Below are 21,540 nucleotides of genomic sequence, written 5' to 3'. Positions count from 1 at the left end.
CAAATTCATGTTCTATGAAGAGTCTACCAAAAAGCAACAACAAAAAATAAAAAGAAAACAACTAAGTAGGTTCAAAATCATCAAGAGCCAAAGTCCACCTTGTGAAGGTGTGTGCCTTTAGAGATACCCAAATACAGATTTTTCCCCGTATACTCCCATTCCCTGTCTCCCCAGAGGGAACAGTCTGCTAATATCTGAGCGTCATCTTCCTCCAAGCAATCAGCAATGATTTCTCTCCCAAAGAATGCTTTTCTCCTAACCTTTCACTTTGATTTTACTGTTAGTTCTGGCTTCTTAAAGACTTAGGCCTTCCACAGGGTTACTATAGAATAGGTCAAGAAAATAAATCTTGTATTTTTCATCTGTGATGCCTCCTTCTCTATCCATGTTCATCAGAAAATTAGATCATCTTTGGTGAGACAAGTCTTAACTAAGAGATGATGCCAGATGAGTTTGCAGTGAGACTAGGTCAAGAGTGGGAATTTGGGTGGTTTTGCCCAAAAGATTCATTAAAGTCTCTTTTGAATACAATTGAAATACTCACTTCTACAGACCTCTGCATCCCGGAAATCTTCAACCGTGATTCTTCTTTACTCTGGTTACAGAGGTCATTACTTAGGAAATTCAACTATAGGGTGTCAGATAAGTTATTAGCTTTCTGTATTTAGATCAAACAGTGATGATCTAAGCAGCCTAAAGGGAATCAAATGTTGATTTCTTTTTGTGTGTGTGATCAGTATTTACTAAACTATAAAAGGAAGCAAGCCTCTAATACATACATCCAGTATGTATTAGATACCTAATCACAGATCACATTTCTCCTAGCTACAAAAAAGAAAAAGGACAATGGAAGAAAATTAATGGCTTTGAGGTTTTTAAAATTTTTTTTAAAAATTAAATTCCTATCAGTTCCATTTTAAATTCCAACGGAAAAAAAAAAAGTTTCTCCTCCTTGTCTAATCCTTATCTTCACATTCATTGTTTTACTGATGCTACTTCCCTGGCTTTGTGCTTGAATCTGCCAGGGAAGTCTTCCCTAGACTAAATCCTCCTTCTTTGAAAACCAAATGGTTTGTATGTTTTTAACTTTCAGCTTGTATCTACATCTTGTATTACTTATCAATCCTGTTTTACGCTTAGGCTACAAATTAGATTTGTTCTTGCCCTCTGTTTGCCTACATTTCCAGCTGAGTTTAAACAGCACTTTCTCTCTGGTAGGGATGCATTGACCTTTTGGCTTGATTAAAGATAAATGCCATTGACTCTCCACTTTTGGAGGCTGAGACTTTTTCGGAAGCTCACTGGGATTTCTGTATTTATTGCTTGAAAATGAATATTGGATAATATTCATTTCCCTACCATTTTAATGAGACGGGTATGGATTTTTTTTTTTCTCCTGGCAGAGTCATGAAGATTATTGGGGTTGGAGACAGCAACTCTAGCCAAGCAGAAGGGCATGAGGGTTTTCAGGTCCTTTTTCCCACATGTTTGGTCATAGACCATCACATCCTGAAGTTTTAGAGTCAAAAGGACAGTTAAATATTTTTGTTTGAATTTGACACAAGAAAATTCCAAGTCCCTGCAAAATGTCAGCAGCCTTTAAAAAACACTGGGCTGATTGCAAATCTTGTTTTACACCGATGACTAATATGACACCAATGTGGCCATGTCGCTAACTGTGACCATGTTGGTGTTAGTATTTGTCCCTCTTATTTTGTCCCCGATCATAAAAATTAAGTGCTGTGCAAACACTGCCTAAAGAACAGATGCTACCTATGGATGTTTGAATAGCCTGTCTTTCTAACAGTATAGCCAATGTTTCCTACGTCTTTCCTTACTTCCCCCTTTCTTACTGAAGCATTTGCATGTAGAATAAAGAGGATAGGAACACACAGAAAAAAAAACAAAGGCAGATTTGTTTCTTCTGAGAACATCTGTTCTTGCTTCGAAGCACCCACATGATGTGGCCCATTTTCTCTCAATGCCTGCACGGTTTGCTGTTGTAAAGTTGAGTGTTAACATCAATCTTAGACCGGAATTTAATGAGATAATGAACAATGCTATCTAATGAGGTGAGATGTAGGAAAAATTCTGTTATAATGTGTATGCTGTAGATGATAGTAAGACAAGCATACTCACAAAGAACAGCTAAAATTGAATATAAAATGGTTTATCATAGAATTTTTTTTACCTTCAGATTCATTGATCTCATGGCATCATACCCAATTTGGGGTACATTTGGTCCACTTTAAGTTTCTTCATTGATTTCTTAGGATTCTTGTGAATTTGCATTGTACTTGGGATAGAGGTACATTCTGAAAAAAAAATACAAGTGACCTGTTGTATACATTTTAATTAAAAGAAACCTTTTTACTTTGAAAATCTTTATTTTTCAAGAAGAAAATTTCCCCAAACTTCAACTGCTATCATTATTCTTTTTTAAAAGGATTTATTTATTTTAGAGAGAGAGTGAGCTGGGGGAGGGGCAGAGGGAGAGAGAAAAATCCCGAAGCAGAGTCCCTGCTGAGTGTGCTGAGTGCAGAGCCTGATGGGGCTCAGGGCTGGACCCAGGACACTGACATTATGACCTGAGCCAAAAATCAAGAGTTGGCTGCTTAACTGACTGAGCCACCCAGGTGCCCCATCATTACTCTTATAAAGAGCATTCAGTAGCAACACTAATAATTCAGAATTAAAGGGTACAGTTTAAAATTACCTAGCTTAAAAGATATTTACCCAAGTGATACTGTTTTTTAAATTTTCTTCCCTAAATGTATATAATACTGTTTTGGAGTCTTGGAGGCAGAAGAGGGGGTGGAGTGGCCAGTGAAATCTATATAATAGAGCTTTCAAAATTAGTTAGATAAAAATGTATTGACCTTAGTTGATGGTTTCCAAAGAAATAAATACCTGTGTAGACATCAGTTGTTCAGCAAGTGCTCATTAAAGTACCTACTGTGTTCTTATATGTTGGATCCAATTGTATTCTGAAATATTTCAGATGCATACTTTCATAGGAATATGTTGGCCAGTTACATATTTCATCTTTTTTCCCCAAGTTGTTTCCAGAGATAGGGCTTTCTACATAGTTATTGACAAATCCAGGAAGACTCACACGGGGTCTTTCTTCATGGGCTCAGCTATCCACATAGTGAACTTGGAACTTGGTCTAAGTTCTCTGGTCCTATGCAATCTTCTTTGTCTTTTAAATTTACATCTCATTTCAGTGCTGAGCAAAACATGACATTTTCCCCCCATTACTAACCAAATTCTTTTAATGTCTCAGTGTTTATCTTGCCACTTCTGCCCCTAAATACTATAATTCCTCGTTGAACCTGATTTTTCTTAGGGTATGCCTGAACATCCTCTTGAGCATTTGGATCATGGATCTTTTGAGACAACTTGGTTTCTTCCTTCATCTGGTGGCACTTTCTCCTGAACATTCTTTTGACCTAAAAGAGTTCGATTTTGACATTTTACATTATTTCATGTTTTAGATCTCTAGATCTTTTTGGAGGATGATGAACAATAAGTCTGGGGCCCCTCACATTCCCTTCAGGAGCATTACTTATCATGGGGGTTAGACCTCAACATTATTATTGTGATGATTACTGTTGTGATTTCTATGGTTGCTGAATTCTGGTAGGACCGTGGGTTAATGGCAATATCAAGTTAAGAGTATATATTATAGAACTCTTTTCTCATCCAATTGATGGATACCCTCCAAAAGCCAGACTGGTGTATTATGCCTAAGTGACCAAATGATACTAAAAATAAATGATGAATTTCCTATATCTTTAAGAAATTCATCTGAAATCTAAGACTTTGGGAAACAAAATGATGGCTGACTACTGTTTCTTATAATTACTGCTCTTGGCATTTTAGAACTTTCTCTCTGTAGACAAAGGGAGGGCACTTATTTCTTTCACTGTTTTGCCAATGTCCATATGAGTTGAGACTTTTGCATTTGGAGACGATTGTGGAACATCCTGTTGGGGCAGTGAAACTGGGATGGGCTTTGGTGGTGGGGCGTGCATATGATTCCTTGAATGCTGCTGGGTTCTGTGCGCCAGTGTGGCTTTGACAGTTCTGATACCATAATCGCTGCTTTCAGAATTGATTCTAACTTTGGCCCTTACCATCGCCCTTAGGCAAAGGACCTGAGACCCTGTACGCGGGGCAGAAGCTCAATGACAATGAATGGCACACCGTCCGGGTGGTGCGGAGAGGAAAAAGCCTTAAGTTAACCGTGGATGATGATGTGGCTGAGGGTGAGTACAGCTCTACGTAGCGAAATGTGTCTCTCTTTGCTCTCGTCATCCTCTGGGTCATTCAGCGAGCAAAAGGTTTTCTGAAACATGTTTATTTTCATGTGACATGTTCTCGTTGACAAGCTCAGGTAAGGCTAAGAAGGTCTTCCTCTGAAGTTTCATAATCCCTTTTCATTGATCTGTATTATAGAATTTACCCATTACTGTCATTGTATGTTAATGGGTCTCTTTAGGCATAGAATATGTGTCCGGAGAGTAGATGTAGAGTTCTGTAGCTCCTTTATTATTCATTTATTCAAAAATCACTTATCAATCATCCTCCCAATGACCGGTTTCTTCCTTCAATAAATGACTTACTCTCTAGGGGAGGGAGATGGGTAAACCAGAAATTCAGAGCATTACAGGTAAAAGTAAGTACTGAGATCACTACAGGCTACTTAGAAGGGGCTGAATAATTATTCATTTATTTCATCATTTATTTAATTGTTATAAATAGAGCACCTACCGTGTACTGAGTACTGCTTTAGAAGGCACTGAGAATAGGGAAGTGAACAAATAGGCCTGTCCTTGGCTTGGTGGAATTCACATTCTAGAAGGGCAACAGATGAATGAACGAATACATCTATACGTAAAGGAACATTCAGAGCTTCACATAAGCAATAGGTATTTCTTGAGAGCCTGTTACATATCAGCAGTGTGCTAAGGATGTAAAAAATAAGAAGGAAGCACAAGAGATTGTCTGTTTCCTCAAATAATTAACCAATCTAGTGGATTAGATAGGACCCAGGCATTTGAAAATAAGACAAAAAGTATGTAATGAGATTCTAGCATGGATGGGTAAGATTGTCATTGTCATGTCAGAAGAGAAAATTATCATTTTGGGTTGGAGAAACCAGGAATGGCTTATGAAGGTAGCTCTTTGGCCACAATTTGGTGGGTAATTTAATGAGGGCTAAGGTGGAAGAGAGAGGGCACCTTCCATGTTGTCTCCAAATAAGTCTATACTCTAACATTCCAGAGCAGTGCTTTTCTGTTAGGCAGAACTTTTGTCCATATGGGAGAAGAAAACTTGGGGGCAGCATGGAGTATTACGTAGAACGCTGTTGATGTCAGGAGATCTGGGCCCTGACTCGAATTCTCTGCCAGATGTTGGAAAAGTCACTTACCATGTCTAGTCTTTGTCAGTGAAGTCAGTGGTGTAAACTCTCTCTAGATTCTTCTGTGAATAAGACAGTCAAGTTAGAGTCAGGATCCCTGGGATTTAATACAATTATTGTAACTAAAATACTTTTTGCCATTGGGACAGATATGATAAACCTTTTTTCCTCATTTCCTCATTTTTAAACCTGAAATCATATTACTGCTGAGCCCTCTCCAGCTTAAAGGTTCTGCAATTTGGGGTCCTATTATTTAATTTTATATTCATGAGCCTAAACTTCTATCCTTCTGGAGTCTGGAATTATAGCGAGCCATGTATATGTGCGTGTGTAGGTAGGAGTGTGCGTGCGTGTGTGTGTGTGTGTGTGTGTGTGTGTGTGTGGTTGGGTGTGTGTGTCTGTAGATAAGAAGAGTCTATAGATAGAGGAAGAGCAGGAGACATATATCCAGTGCCCAGTAGGCATTAGATACTGGGATAGCCGTCTTACATGTATCAGCTCCTTAAATCTGTAATTCCCCATTGCCTTGCAAGATAAGTGTTCTTGTTTTACATAAGAGGACATGGCACTTAGAAAGAGCTGTGTAATTAAGCTCCAAATCCATGTCTGTGTGATGTCACCAAATCAGGCTACTTGCTGGACTTCACAATCCATAATAAGAAAATGATTTGTATTACGATATGGGAAAAATACAAGGGGATGTATTAGGGTGATGTGAGGAGTACATTTTAGTGAAGACACAACACTCACCCCTCTCCCATCAAAAATGAAGTCAAATAGAACCATAATAAGTATCCAAAACCCTCCGGTTGTATGTACATAGATACCTTCGTAGTGAGAGGTAAGGTTACTCTTCTGCATGTCTGAAGGGTAACTTAGTTTTACTTAATGAACGTGAGCAAAGAGATGTAAAAATGGTTATATGGTTTAGAACCCACAGCCATCTTGAATTAATTATTCAAGAAATCCCTGTGTGCTGTTAATGCAGACAGGAGCCTGCACATCTCCCACATCCCTTGCTAGCTCCTTGGAGCTGAGCCCAGCAGCCCAGTGATGCGTGTTTTGAATGGCAGCCACTAGATGGCGACCTCACCCCGATCTCTCTCTGCACCGCGAATCTTTTTTGTTTTCCCAGGAAATTGCCTGCCCTCAAAGCTGTCGTCATAAAGAACTGCAGAACTGAGGGTACAGTAATGTGTATTGCCTCCCTTGGTCATTATTCTTTTATAGAAACTTTAGAATAAAGGTAATTGTAAAGTGTGCTTTCTCTTACCACTAATAATTAAAAAGCAGGACTACACCATTGAAGGCCCGAGTCATTCAGTAATTTGATATTTGAAATTAATGAAGCTCTTTCATTTTCAACCCTTATCCCCTACTTTACTGCTGATGGAAAAGAGCAGTCATAAGGATAAAGAAATCTGGGAGAAGAAAAGAGCTATTTTGCTTATGAGCTACAACCTTGGATTGCTTCTTACAGTGATAATGGGTTTGGGAATTTTAATTTTAGCTCACAGAAGTCATAAAATCAGGCAATGAAACTAAAATACCACACAGTCCTCAGGTTATTAAGTAGTGTCTTATTGGCTTATTTAGTAATCCCTTTCATGCTGTTTAAGGTCCCCTAGAGTGTCAAATTTTCAGCTAGTTTGTAGAAATGATGCAAAGAATAGGTCACACTCATAAGAAATCGATAGCAAGGAAAGAACTATTCCTTAGCCAGGTGGTTTTCATTTATTGTAATACAGTGTATTCCTGGAAAGGTATCAAGTTCAGTTGACAGTTAATAAAGATAAAAAATAAGTTAATAAAAAAATAAAAAAATAAAAAAAGTTAATAAAAATAAAAAAATAAAAATAATGATGCATTGATTGATTGAGCTGGATTTCTATTATCAAGAATAAATTAAAAGAATACTTCACTTGGGGGCGCCTGGGTGGCTCAGTCGTTAAGCGTCTGCCTTTGGCTCAGGTCATGGTCTCAGGGTCCTGGGATCGAGCCCCACATCGGGCTCCCTGCTCAGCAGGAAGCCTGCTTCTCCCTCTCCCACTCCCCCTGCTTGTGTTCCCTCTCTCGCTGTGTCTCTCTCTGTCAAGTAAATAAATAAAATCTTAAAAAAAAAAAAAAGAATACTTCACTTGGGTTGTGTTCCTCAGAACTGGGATCTGCTGCTGCATGATCCACCCACTCCACCTAGAGCTTCTTGCTAGTACAGAGATTCATCCCTCTTTTGACTCCTCTGGTTCATTGCTGACTTTCTTTTCTGTCCCTTACCTTATAAAGCACATACAAGCTGTAAAAAGTCATTTTCCAAGGAAAATGTTTTCCTCTCGTTAATAAAAAAACACGATGAGATGGAATTTGGAAATGTTAGGTTAAGCAGAATGAAGTAGATTTCTTTATTGCCAGACTTACTGGGAATCTTTACTTTGCTGATACACATTGCTAATCATTGATAATTACATGTGAAGTGTTCACCAAGTTTATTTGGCTCCAGAACTACTTTTATTATTATTATTATCATCATCATCGTTATCATAACAGTTTACAGCACACACTTTTGAAAAATTTTGGTGTTGTCGCGAAAAGGGTATGGAAGTGGTGGTGCTGAAGGGTTGTCGGCAAACTATGCATTCTTTACTGAGACTTGATAAGCCTTCATTTTCTTAACTTCCCTCCCCATGCCTGGGAGCCAAGGGAGGTCAAGTCACCTCCTCTAAGTCTTTCCTTCTTTGCTAAGCTTTTAGTGTTGACTAGGAACCAACTCTGACTCCAAAGCAAATGTCTCAAATACAACCTCCTTCCTCAGATATGAGGGGTGCTTGCTGTGCTCAGGCCCCCTGCTAAACACTGCAGGACATACAGAAGAGGTGAGAAGTGGTTTCTACCTAAAAAGAGATTGTGTTCTTGTAAAAGAGTGACAATCAAAATACCGGAAAATTATTAACACATTTCAGAGAAAGGATAAAAAAGAATGATGCATAATTAATAGCTAATAATTTAAGCACTGGGCACCGTTCTAAGTAGTTTTTATGAATTGATACAGGTAATCCTGAAAACTTCCTACCTATTTCACAGATAGGAAACTAAGGCACAGAAAAGCTACCTAACTCAGGCAGGGTGGCCTCAGAGCCTATATGCTCACCTAGTATATGGCTGGTAGGAAGTTACAGCTTGAACTTGGACAAATCTTCTATAGGTTTATGTTCTTCACAGGCTTTATCACTCTAAGGGCTAGTGTGTAAACTGCTGTTGACCATCAGTGAAATATGAAGTGAATTGTGGATAGGAGTCAAGGCAACATGGCTGTTCTAGGGAAGGTGCTGGATATATTACGTGTGACTGAGATGGAGTGACGTGATGGTGCTTGGCCACTGGGACGGAGTGTGAACCCAACCCAGCAACTTCAGTGGGGACATTGCACCATTTAAATTCCATCCACAATAACGTAAAGAATAAGTCGAGCTTTTTCTCCGCTGTGTCATGTACAAAATGTGGGCTTTGGAAGCGAACACATGTGGGTTCAATCGGAGGGTCTACCACTTAGCACCTGTATGAACTCAGATCACATTGCTTCACCTCTCTAAGCTAAGTGTCCTCCTCTCTAAAGCAAGATAATGATACCTACTGATTGTGATAATGACATTTGGTGGTGGTTCTGAAGTGCCTAGCACAGTGCCTGGCACATTAACAACATTCAATAGTCTTGCTTTTTTTTTTTTTTTAATCATCTTTCTCCCAAATTACTCCTCTTCCCCCGAAATTTGAAAGCAGCTGCAGTGAAGTATGTATATGTTTGCCTCTTGAATGGAAGGGAGTTTTAGTTTATAGACAGCATTCAGGGGAGACGAGGAAAGATTCCCAGTTACTAATATTGATTAGGTGATACACAGATCAATCTATCTATCTATCTATCTATCTTTGTATCAGCTATTTATGTTTATTTGCTTAGTTTGGCACAAGGTTCAAACTTAATTGATCTCTTTAACATTTTCTCCAGGTGCAATAGCATGCTCTTTTGGGACCCCCCCATCCACAGCCAAGTGAGTTCCTTTAGTACCTAGAGAAGCAGTCCCTTTTCTAATTTGGCGCCATGTTGCCCACCCCTCCCCCACCCCCACTGCAGCTTCTAGCTGAGGCTCTGCGACTCATCCTAAAACCTTAAATCAGTCCATGTCCATGGGCTATGCTCTCAGATTCCATTGTTAGTTTCCTTTCTCTTATCCTTCTTCAATCTCTTTTCTCTCTTGTCAACACTGTACATGATTTTCTTGCTTTATGAAATTCATTTTCTAGTGAACAGAATTTCCTAACCCCTCATCTCTGTAGGCCTGTGTATCTGTAATTTCTCTAAGAGCTCCCTGTTGACTTTGAAATTGTCTCTTCAGGTTTCTTTAGGAATCCCAGGCTTCACCAAGGATCACCCCCTTATAGTTCTCATTGCTGGTCTCCTCCCCCTTCCCCACTCCTTCTCCTCATACTCCTTCTCCTTCTTCTTTTTTAAAATAAGAATTATCATGGCTCCCAGCATCATCACGGTTTGGTTCCTGTGTCCCCAAGGAGACTGGCTGTGATTTCCCCTCCCCATCATTCTCCGGCTCCAGCCTCAGCCCTGTATGAACAGCTAGAGGCAAACCGACTGTGAATATTGTTCTAGATCATGTGGGTTTAGGTTATGCTAGTTTTCATTTTCATGACCAGTCCAATTTTCAATACTAAGTAATTTTATATAGTAGTTCTCCTAGTTATTCAATTGTTAGCAGATTTATGTTACATTTTTATTTTTGTTCTGTTACAATTTTATATTTAATTTAACCAACACCATTATTTTGTTTTTGCTTATATTAAGTGAATGATTTGTCACTAGTTGTCAAAACACCACATAGAAGCTCATAGAACATAAATCTGATTTTTGTGCTTATAAACAGTTCCCTGCAACAGGTCTGAGTATGCTCCCAAAGAGATGACATTAATACTGAGCATCTGAAAGTGAGATCTGGTTGAATATCCCAGGTACTGAAGTTTCAGGGGCCTGAGAAAATAGAAATCCCTTCCTGTCTCTCTCTCTCTGTCTCTCTCTCTTTTTTTCTCCCCTGCTACCTGAGTTCTACACCAATAGAGAAAAAACAAATGCAAGGCTGGTAAAAGTCAAGTATCATGTTGTTAGTGGTAACACTGGTATGGAAAAATGTGGCTAACATCTACTGAATTTCAGAGTTGGAATTGTGCACTTGAACACTCACTAATTCAGGACTTAGGTGGGTATCTCCACTGAAGCAAGGCTTGCTCCTGTAACACCCATACTGTGGGTTGTGTGGGTTATACTGGGGGTTTCTTGAAGGCAGCTTGCTCCCCTAGGGGGAAACAGGAAGTGCTAGGGGCTGAGCTACGGAAATACAGTTTCTCTGTAGAGTTTCTTTAATCTTCCGGATTATGTCACTCCTTTTCCTCTGGAAAGGTGTAACAGAGGGAGTAGAGAGAGGCTAGGAGTGTCTTGCTAATGGAGCTTCTTCAGTGTGTACGGAGACAACAGGAGAGGGCAGGAGGAAGGATTCTTCCTGTCCTTCCTTCAGCATTGGGGCATCAGGACATGGTTTGTTAAATTGTAATGATGTGCCTATATAAACGTTGGGCGGGCCACCTTCTACTCTGACCGTACTAATGCCATTTTCCTTGACTTTGTCATTAAAATTTCCATTCTCTTTTGTATTTATTTCAAGCCGCCTTCATGACCCCCTGCCCCAGTCATTCACTTCTTCTAGGTAAGCCAGGTAATGAAAGGTCTACTGGTTCGTTTGTAGCAGCTGGAGATCCTTTAGTTGCAAATGTCAGACCCCCATCTTAAATGCTTGAGGCACAGAAGGCAATCTATTGCCATCTAGTTTTTAGAAGTCTGGCTTTGGCTGCTGAATCCAGACCTTCGAATGGCACCATCCTAGAGGAACTGTTTCTCTCCATTTTGTGGTTGGCTTCTGGGTTGGCTGTCTCCTCGGGCAGGCCCAATCTCTCTGGTTATCACATGGTTTCCCGCAACTCTGAGTTTTCTTCTTACCCCTTCAACGAGCCTTGTTTACAAAGAATGCCTCTCTCATAGGTGTTCTAAAAAAAACTCTGGAGCTGACTATTACTAGACTTAATTACTGAGTAACTACTAAATACTCCAGCTTATGTTGCTGCTGATCCCTTGGTTCTAAGGGTGTTCCCTAGACCAGCTACATAAACATCACCTTGGGATTTATTAGAGATGCATGGTCTCAGGCCACACCCCAGACTTTTGAATGATAAACTGAGGGTGGGGTGCAGGGAATGGTGTATTAAGAAGTCCTCCATGTGATTCAGAGGCGTGCTAAAGTTTGCAGACCACCTTGTTAGTCCATAGACCGTACTATGGCTAGGGGGATAAAATAATGTTGAGTGGTCCAGTCTGTGTAGGCTGATTACTTCAAGAGCTGGGTTAGGATCAGCTTCATCCAGCCCAGATGGTTTTAAGGTAAAGTATGGAGGGTAGCATCCCAAAGGGAAATTAGCGGTGTTATCAGAAAAAGCAACAGTTGCTGGTCAGAAAAAAATTAACACATGTTCTACAATAGAATCTTTCGACAAGTACTGGGTGGTAAATTAATACATCAAGAAGTATTTGGTAGTGAATGCTTCATGCTTGTTTGTTGTATCTTTACAAGGTTTGGGGCAATCGAGACTTTTTTTCTTATAGTATGCATTCGTACCCAATTGTTTCCTGAATGGAGAAAATAAATCATTTTATCCTTTAACTTGAGTTATCCATGATCTCATATTTTCTTTTACATGATGGCACATTCTGAGCAGCTGCATGAGAGCATGGGCCACAGGGCATATAACTCAGCCTCGGCCAGGAATCCATCCTCTGACTGAGGTCCCATCGGCTGTCTACTATATTGGGCATTTTGTTTCCTGGAACTAAATATTTTGTGTGGAAACCTAAAAGGTATAGTAAGTGTGCTGTAACAAAATGTGATAACTTGCGTGTATCTCCTCTGTGATGTTGATAGGTACAATGGTGGGGGACCATACCCGCTTGGAATTCCATAATATCGAGACCGGAATCATGACAGAGAAACGTTACATCTCCGTTGTCCCATCCAGTTTCATTGGCCACTTGCAGAGCCTCATGTTCAATGGCCTCCTCTACATTGACCTGTGCAAAAATGGTGACATCGATTACTGCGAACTGAAGGCTCGTTTTGGACTGAGGAACATTATCGCTGACCCCGTCACGTTCAAGACCAAGAGCAGCTACCTGAGCCTGGCCACCCTCCAGGCCTACACCTCCATGCACCTCTTCTTCCAGTTCAAGACCACCTCAGCTGATGGCTTCATTCTCTTCAACAGTGGTGATGGCAATGACTTCATTGCGGTTGAATTGGTCAAGGGGTAAGTGGAAAAGATCACATCGTTTATACCGGGTATCTCAGCTCAAGCCTGACATAAAATATGGACATGAAAAAAAGTGTCCATTCTGCTCCCACCCTCTATTCCCACCACCTGCTCTCATCCTCGTTGATTAAAAACAACCTATATAATGGTTAGGGCTGGAAGGAAGAGCAGTTCATTAGTTTATTTAAAGGTCTTCCACTAACTCAATACTATCAGACTTTTTATTATGAAATATAGCCCTTTAAACCTATAGGAAAGAAGGTCATTTTTGCAAAAGGAGAATAGAGTGTATATCCTATATACAATGCTCCGGGACAGTGCTCTCTGCAACCACCAGATCTATAGGAAGAAATGAAATATAGATATTTGCAGCACTGCCATTAGCCCATATATATGCAGTTTTAAATGCTCTTCTTTCTGCAAGATATTTTACTACCATGTGTTGGAAAATAGTCAAAACGAAAACAAAAGCTAGAACAAAACCCAAAAAACAGATCCACAATCGACTGAATTTAAATGCTTCCCCCTAGTGTTTGGGGATGTACCACCTGTTCTACTTAGTGGCTCTGGATTTTTAGATCATGGTAAAGAAGTGAACCCTTTAAGAGTGGAATTAAAGTGAAGTCTGACAGGACAGACTGTGACTCTTCTTAGAACCCCAGATCAAGCCTTAATTATTCCTGCATGATGCCAGGTTAGCACAGGGGATGCGAAGCCCTCGAGGTCAGTTATACGTACATTGCCATTCAACCACTCGAGGGAATCTCCACTCATGAGGTGGTTGTTGCTCACAGGTACATACACTACGTGTTTGACCTTGGGAATGGTCCCAACGTGATCAAAGGCAACAGTGACCGCCCCCTGAATGACAACCAGTGGCACAATGTCGTCATCACCCGGGACAACAGTAACACCCATAGCTTGAAAGTGGACACTAAAGTGGTCACTCAAGTTATCAATGGGGCCAAAAATCTGGATTTGAAAGGTAAACCTTATAAAGAAGTTTATCCTTTTTAGAGCATTAATTTTTTTTTTTTAAGATTTATTTATTTGAGAGAGAGAGAGAGTGAGAGTGCTCAAGTGCAGGGAAGAACAGAGGGAGAGAATCTCAAGCAGACTCCCTGCAGAGTGCGGAGTCCAAAACCATGCTTGATCTTATGACCCTGAGATCATGACCCTGAGATCACGAACTGAGCCAAAACCAAGAGTTGGACATTTAACCGACTGAGCCTCTCAGGCACCTTTAGAGCATTTCTTATAATCCAAGCGCTGTTTACAGAGGCAAACTACAGGTTAGGAGTGCCAGGCATTTTTGAGACATCATGCATATCTTATTTTAACACCATTAAATGATACCAAAATGCAGTTTTATTTAAACCGCTCCTCAAGGGATGGTTCATTTTCTCTATAAACCTCAGGCATGCGGGGGCTGAGTGTGAGGTGATAAATGTCAAAATGCGGAGGTGCCCTAATACAAAGGGGGTGGTAGAGGTTTTGGAATCTCAGCTGAATCACTTACTGCCTGGGTGAATTTGGTAAAATTTCTTAGCCTTGTTCAGCTTCTCTATACTTTTTTTGCAAAATGAGGATAATAATTGTTACTACCTTTATGGGCTGTTATTAGTTTTGATGGGATAATGTCTATAAAATCTTCCTCATATTATTGGTCACAAGCCCATAACAAGCATTCAGTAAATGGTTGTTTTGTTGGAAATCTTGTTAATCTTTACTTCATCATAAAATGGGAACAATACCTACCTCATGGACTGAATATGGTGATTAAAATTTGTGAGATGGCATGGAGAAAATGAATGACATAAGCAATGTTAGTTTCTTCTTTCTACACTGTAGAGACTGTGTAATTAGTTGCTTATGCCATTTCCCGTTCCCCCGCCCCAGCTCTAGCACCATTACCTGTGAAATCATCTAATGTGCATTGGCTCTAGCTGAGTCTGCTCTCCCTACCCTTTACTCATCTGCTCTTGCTACTCACTTTCCTTTCCAGGTGACCTCTACATGGCGGGTCTGGCCCAAGGCATGTACAGTAACCTTCCAAAGCTGGTGGCTTCCCGGGATGGCTTTCAGGGCTGTCTGGCATCAGTGGATTTGAACGGGCGCCTGCCAGACCTCATCAACGATGCCCTCCATCGGAGTGGACAGATCGAGCGTGGCTGTGAAGGTACAGCCTTTTTCCTTTTTAAGCCACAGCCTGGATGCAACCACCAAGCCTCTTTGCTGCCTCTGCCAGCGCCACCTTACTGTTCACCAGTCCTCTCTCCTTCCCATTTGCCATCTGACACTGCATCATCATTGGGGTCCTCCTGTCCCTGGCTCAGTATGTCAAGACATGGGCCACAGACTCTGGGAATGTGTGTTGGCAGATGTCTTCCCTGTGCCACTACTTGCCAGGAGAGGACCTTCCCTGGCATTGACATCAGACTCTTCCTGACTTGTACCTTTGCTTCCAGCATGGCTGAAAGGGCAGTAAGGGGTTGTATTTATATTTTTATACGTCGGGAGGTATACCAGAGACTTTCATATAGGTGTCACCATTAATGAAATGTTTCTAAAACTACTGCATTGTTTAGTGCAAACTCAGCAGGAGGTAGGAAAATGATGTCAGAATGCCATATTGAGGGAAGGGAACTGACATTTATTGAGTACTTACTAGATGTCAGGCATTCTTAGGCAGTTCATTAGTGTGATGTTGATGAGGTCTGGAACAGCATGGGAGTTGATGGTAGAAAGACTTGGATTTAGATCCAGGTAGTAACTCTTATTCATTGTGTGACATTTGGCAAGTTACTTAACCTCTCTGAGCCCTATCCTCCTCACCTGCAAAGTGGGGCAATAAAACTTGCCTTGGAAGGTGAGCGATGTAAATCAGAGCTGTATGTAAAATGCCTGGTGCAGACGTAGTAGGTACTCAATAAACAGTAAGATTATACTTTACAAATATGATCTCGTGTGAGACATCTAATAACATTGCATGCCCCATCAGTGCAGCACAACAAACCATGCTCAGCCTGTTGCTGTAGGTGATCTACTGCCTCTTAAGATATTAAGTGAATTTTTTTTTTTTTTTAGGTCTTAAAATTTGCTTTATGAGTGTTTATGGGCTGTGCAGATGGCAAAAAGTGCAGATTTACACAAATACGAAGTCTTTCTTTAGAAGGGTAGTTTCAAGTGACCTTTTCTTTAGGAGAGGATGCCTGTGGGCAGGGCCTGGTCTGGGTGGGGGGTGCGGTGTTTCCCAGGAAGGCAAACTGCACAGTTGGAGCAGATGGAACAGGTTGGAGGAAATTGTAATCCAGAAGACAGTATGAAACAACTGCAATGGAAGTGGGAGCCATTCTGTCCATCAGAGTCTAGGAAAATTTCTGCGCTCAGAGACTTGATGTGGTTTTGGAATATGGATGACGTCTGGTGGGGTGAAGTCTGGAGCCGATGACCAAGAAAGAATTCTTGAGAAGTCTTTGGTGCAAAATGGTGGTTTTATTAAAGCCCAGGGAGACAGGATCCACAGGCAGAAAGAGCTTCTGCAGCAGGGTTGTGAGGAATGGCTGGTTATCGATATTAAGTGAATTTTATAGGTCTTCTTGAGTCCAGTTCTTTACAACAAAAACAATCTAGTTTAACCAGCAGAGGGCAGCCAGTGAACAGTTTTCAGGCTTTCCCAGGGGCCTTGGGTAGGCCAAAGAGGTCACGCTCACCTAGCTTCAAAGTCAAAGATGTCTGACCAGTCAGCAGGATCTATGTATTCTTTTGTCGGGTTGAGCGTCATGGCCCTGTGTGCGATATACGTGTTGTGTTTTTTTCTATCTCATTGATTTACCGCATCAAACGCATTCACTCATCTCCTAAGTGTTTAGCTTCACATATCTCTCCTGTTCTTAACCAGCTTTCACCTGGGTTCACTTGCCACATTTTTATAAATGCTTCCCATCAGCTTCACAAGCTGATGTGCAGTGTGGAAGTCATTACCCTTTGCCTAAGGGTCAGCTTCCCACGTGGACTAGTAATAAGACTGGTTGTTCCCATGACCCACTCTGGTTTGCCTTTAGACAGGGGTATTTCTTATATCCGGTGGGCCAAATCAGGTCTGTGTATATGGGAGGACAGGAAGTTGGGAATCACCATGTGCTTAAAGTAGCCACTTTGCTTTCTTCTCCTGAAAATGCACTATGTCATTCAAATCAAGAATTTTTGTCTCCTTGGCTTGCTCTTAATTCTTTCAGGCTTCAGGGGCAATGCTGAGATAAATGTAACATTTGGGAATTAAATCAAATATCTCTGTTTCAAAGATTGTGGAATGACAGAAATTCCAGTTATCCTTCAATAATTAATCAGATTGAGTTAAAACATTAAACATAAAAGCACACATTAAAAAGCATAAAGTACTCTTCAGATGTTAAATATTCTTATCATGTCATCATTCTTCAGATTTACAAGTTAATAGGAATCATCCATTTAACTCTATAGCAGTGTTGCTTGGTAGAAATATAATGTGAGTCACATAAGTAATTTTAAATTTCCTAGCTACATGTAAAAAAGATATAAAGTAACAAGTAAAATTAATTTTAATTTTATATTTCACTTAACCCAGTATATCCAAAATATTATCATTTCAGCATGCAATGATATAAAATTATTATTAAAACATTGCACATTCTTCTTTCACATTAAGCCTTCAGAACCGAGTGTGTATTTTATACTTACAGCACACCTCAATCCAGACTACATGCCATTTCCAGTGCTCAGTAGCTATTCATGTCTGTGGCCTACCGTATCAGAAGCAGAGTTCTGCAGAGGATTAAAAGTTGGGGTGTAAGGAGATAGCACTGTTGTATTGGATTAAAAGAAAGTCTAAACCAACTTTCAGAAGAGTGAATTAAAAGGTAGAGTATAAAAGTGGGGGGGATGGAGTCCACTTAAAGGAACTTGAAGAGAAGCAGTGAGAGCATTAGCACTAGGAAATTACCCATCAAATTGGGGAAAATGGTCCCATCCCTACTTCCATCTCTGTGTGCAGCTTGGCATGACTCATCACCTGCATTATAGCGGGGTCTGACCTTCCTCTGAGTATGGGTGATTGTTCAGCACCGGATATTGTGACTTGATGCTTCTAACATCCGAATCTATGGCGAGTCCCATGAGCCTAATAACCCTGCACTCTATTGCCATGGAGATAATTGTGATGATTACCCATGGAGCATTATGACCGCCCCGCTGGGTGGGATGAATGGAGGATGAGTGAGGAGGGAAGAAGGTCCTTGTTTATTGTACACAGATGACTTGGATAATTAGCCTAAGTGGCCAGGAAAAATGGCCAAAAAGTGGGTTAAGGCATCAATTACTGTCATTGGAAGTTTACACCATGTGAATAAGCCCTTATAAGAGATCCCAGGAGCCTTTTAGGGCACTGTGGAAATGAAGCCGAAGTAGATGGCGAGGAGGGAAATGAGCACAGAACCTTAGAGAGACTGCAAACAGGTGTCCTTCTCATTTTGAATCTCTGCACATAGTATGGAACCCTCAAGAAGGCCGTTGAATATTGTGCAGGATGGAAATCCCAGGAAATAGAATACATTTCCTGATTTATCATTTCTATATATAGAATAATGTACAGGTAGGGGATGAGGATTCGTTACTAAAAATGAAGAGCTGCGTCCCTTCGACATGGTAAATGTGTTCTCTTCTCCCTATCTGGGGTACACAGGCCAGGATGTAGCCTATGTTCTTGTCAAAGTCATTGATGATGATATTTCATGATCTCTAAGTAGTAAATGTACTACTTTCCCTCTCCTATCTAACTGTGAAGAGTCCAAAATTATTTTAAAAATGAATTAATTTACGACTCTGCCTCCCAATTGTTTTATACTAAGAAAGGAAAAAAATCTCAAACCATGTTTTAATTTTTATGCAGAGTATAATACTTCAGAAATTAAGCACAATTTCTGGACAACCTAGCCCACATTTAGCTGTGACTTACAGCCTCTCAGTTTGGGCTAGGAATTTTGAAATGATGTCTGGTTCTATTCTCAGCTGGTAAATATCTCTTTCTATCTTGAGGCCAGCTTTGCTGCAGAGACCAAGGCATGGGTTGGCTGGAAATGCGATTCCACAATTGCAGATTGTAAACATCTGAGAGAAACACACGTGCTTCATTTCGAGACTGGCATGAATAAATAAAAAGACATCGGTTTGGTGCCTTTTTGCTTGCAGCCATTTGGATTTGGCTGTATTCTTACCAAACAAACTGAGCTCTTTGGAGTTCCCAAATCACCTTGATGCACGGGCCCAGTTCGAGCGCCACATCCTGGTGGCATTTTCAGGAGATTACAAGGAGTGCTATCTTTAACTCCTAGATGTGCAGAATTATATTTTTGTGGGCTTGGTCTGGTTGTGCACACGTGTCTTTCAGTCTGGCCACACGCTACCCTTATTTCTTGATGCTTATCCTGACTCGTGGAGAATCGTTTTCCTGGACCATATGCCTTGGGGTTGGCTGTGTGGATGGGGGAAGGCTCTTGTTACCCCTGCTTGTGCTTTGTCAAGTCCAGTGTTTTCCTGCCCCCGCTCTGCTGTCGTGCCTCTGACGAGACCTGCTCCACCTGGGTCCCTGCATCCCCCATCTGTGCTGTCTCTGGAGAACCCGTAGAGCATTTTAACTGTCTGAGTGATGTTGGTTATGCCGATTGTTATTTTCATTTCTATAATGTTACCCTGGTTGACTCTACCTCTTACTAACCTCTGGTTATTGTTTTCGCCTTTTCTGTTCTTTTGCTAACAAAGTTGCGTTGACCAAAGCTGACCTGCAAGGTAGAGAAGGTTCTTGCTCCCATTACCACTTTGGACTGAAAGATGCCCTGTGTCACCCTTGGTATCTTTTCTTTAAGGGCCTTCAAGCTGTCACACCTCTTGGACAGCATCCGTTTTGGGGAGGGGGCTGAACCCTGTGTTCTTCAGAAACAGTGGCGGGAAACCCAGATCAGTGAATGCAAAATAACAAATGTGAAGACCTTTGAGGGATGGGACTATGATTCCATTTTTGAGGGGACTAAAGAGGTTTGATAGCATCCTTTACTGTGACTCCTCAGAAGCATATCAGTCCACTTCTGGATATGGTTCATACCTCTCCATATAGTTGCCATGGATGGGTTGGCTCTTTTTAATTTATTCACCACAGAGGAAGGCAATACTTGGAAAGAGAAAAAGAAAAAAAAAAAAAGGTCACTTGGGTTCTTAATTTATTATTTTCTGGGTCAGGGAGGTCATTTCTCAGGACTTTGGAGTGCTTGGGCCTTATGAATGAGAAGGCCATTTTCTCTTAACTCATTTTAGAGAAAGATTTTTAGGCATTTGGGAGATATTAATGTCATTAAGACATTCTAGAGATTTATGTTTCCTATCGGGGATTTTAGTTGAGCACTTTAATTTCCTGTTTTGTGATCTAAAGGAAAAAGTACTCTTGGGGAAGAAGAGGATCTGTCAGTTTTATCCTGAATACCCTTTAAAATGCCTGCATGTTAGATGTTAGTGAATATCTACCACAGACACTGCTCCTTCTACCATCCAAAGAGGCACCATCCAAAGTCCATCATGGGCCACTGGTCTTATCCTTTCAGGCCACTTGACTCAGAATAGCAAATCAGGAAGGCATTTTGGGCATCTTTTGGCTGATAGTTCAGTAGAGGATTGAGCTTCAGATGGCTTCTGGAGTTTGCAACCAGCAAAAATTGTTAAAAGCGGTTAAGAGCAGGGTAGCTTTAAAAAACACTACTTTTCCTCTAAAAAATCATTTATTTTGCTGCGACTTGCTATATGCCATGTGGGTGACCAATACAAGTGTCCATGTCTTGGGTGGGCATCAACTACATGAAGTCTCTCTCTAGCCATTTTCCTGTAACTTTTTTCTCCATCCCTTCTTAGCAGATTCACATATATGCTGATGTATAATAAAATTAATGAAAAGAACAGACACTGGATTAGTATTTTGAAGTCCAAGTTAGCTGTACAATGGCTTTGAATTTCTTTCTTTCTTTTTTTTTTTTTGCTTTCAATTTCAAAGAATGTAAGGGGCCTTTCAGCAATACTGAAGGCTGTTGTTTTTCAGAAACTGCTCAATTGTCAAAATAGGGCTACTGCATGTCACTCTGTAACTGGAGGGGGGATGGGGGCAGGATTTGATCTACAAGAAGAGACAACCCAAGGATATCAAAGCTTGTTGTGATCAGATTTATGATCTGATCAGAGCGTGACATCTCCTCCTAGATTTTATTCTTCATGGTAAGAACTAGGTAGATTTTGAATCCCCAGAACCTAGCATGGGACTTTTTACATAGGGGCTCCCCATGCAGCAAAATGATCTTAAAGTTATCATCCAAAAGAAAGATGGTTTGTAGGAATCATACAAAGTACTGGTTGATTTCTATGCCTCTTGTAAATTATTGACCAGGTATAGTACAGATTTAGGAACATAATAGTTTGGAATATCCTAACTTTGCCATTTATAGTATCAGCCAAGTCACCAGTATGATCTTTGTGTTATTATTGCCTTGACCCAAACTCTCTTCCATTCTTGTAATGACTAGAGAGTCTCTTTGTGGCAGGAGCTGTTATTCTTGGTAATTATTTTGGGTCATCTTTTTCTCCATATTGTGGCAAAAGACCTTTAGGGTGCAAATTCCTTTACTTTT

General features: G+C 40.6%; 1 protein-coding gene and 1 long non-coding RNA gene across 21 annotated transcripts in view; one reads left to right on the top strand and one right to left on the bottom strand.

The window, feature by feature from the left end:
• NRXN3 (neurexin 3) overlaps positions 1-21,540 on the top strand; it is a 1,550,403-nt gene that overhangs the window by 718,767 nt on the left and 810,096 nt on the right. For all 20 annotated transcript variants that reach the window (XR_004820137.1, XM_035728036.1, XM_035728032.1 and 17 more), the window contains 4 exons: positions 4,152-4,271; positions 12,457-12,838; positions 13,636-13,826; positions 14,847-15,020. Coding sequence is in view for 19 of the 20 variants with exons in the window: in XM_035728036.1 (XP_035583929.1) it covers positions 4,152-4,271; positions 12,457-12,838; positions 13,636-13,826; positions 14,847-15,020 (867 nt within the window). In the remaining variant the exon portion in view is untranslated. The remainder of the gene's footprint in view (positions 1-4,151; positions 4,272-12,456; positions 12,839-13,635; positions 13,827-14,846; positions 15,021-21,540) is intronic.
• On the bottom strand, positions 16,325-17,953 carry LOC113909564. Its single transcript, XR_003515766.1, has 3 exons — positions 17,823-17,953; positions 17,561-17,644; positions 16,325-16,629 (listed from the first exon to the last, which is right to left on the bottom strand). It is a non-coding gene; the product is annotated as an uncharacterized LOC113909564 (long non-coding RNA).

Source organism: Zalophus californianus, chromosome 6 (genome assembly GCF_009762305.2).
Source record: "Zalophus californianus isolate mZalCal1 chromosome 6, mZalCal1.pri.v2, whole genome shotgun sequence".
NCBI lineage: Eukaryota > Metazoa > Chordata > Mammalia > Carnivora > Otariidae > Zalophus > Zalophus californianus.
Note: the sequence above shows the minus strand (reverse complement) of the source record. Positions and strands in the feature narration are given on the sequence as shown.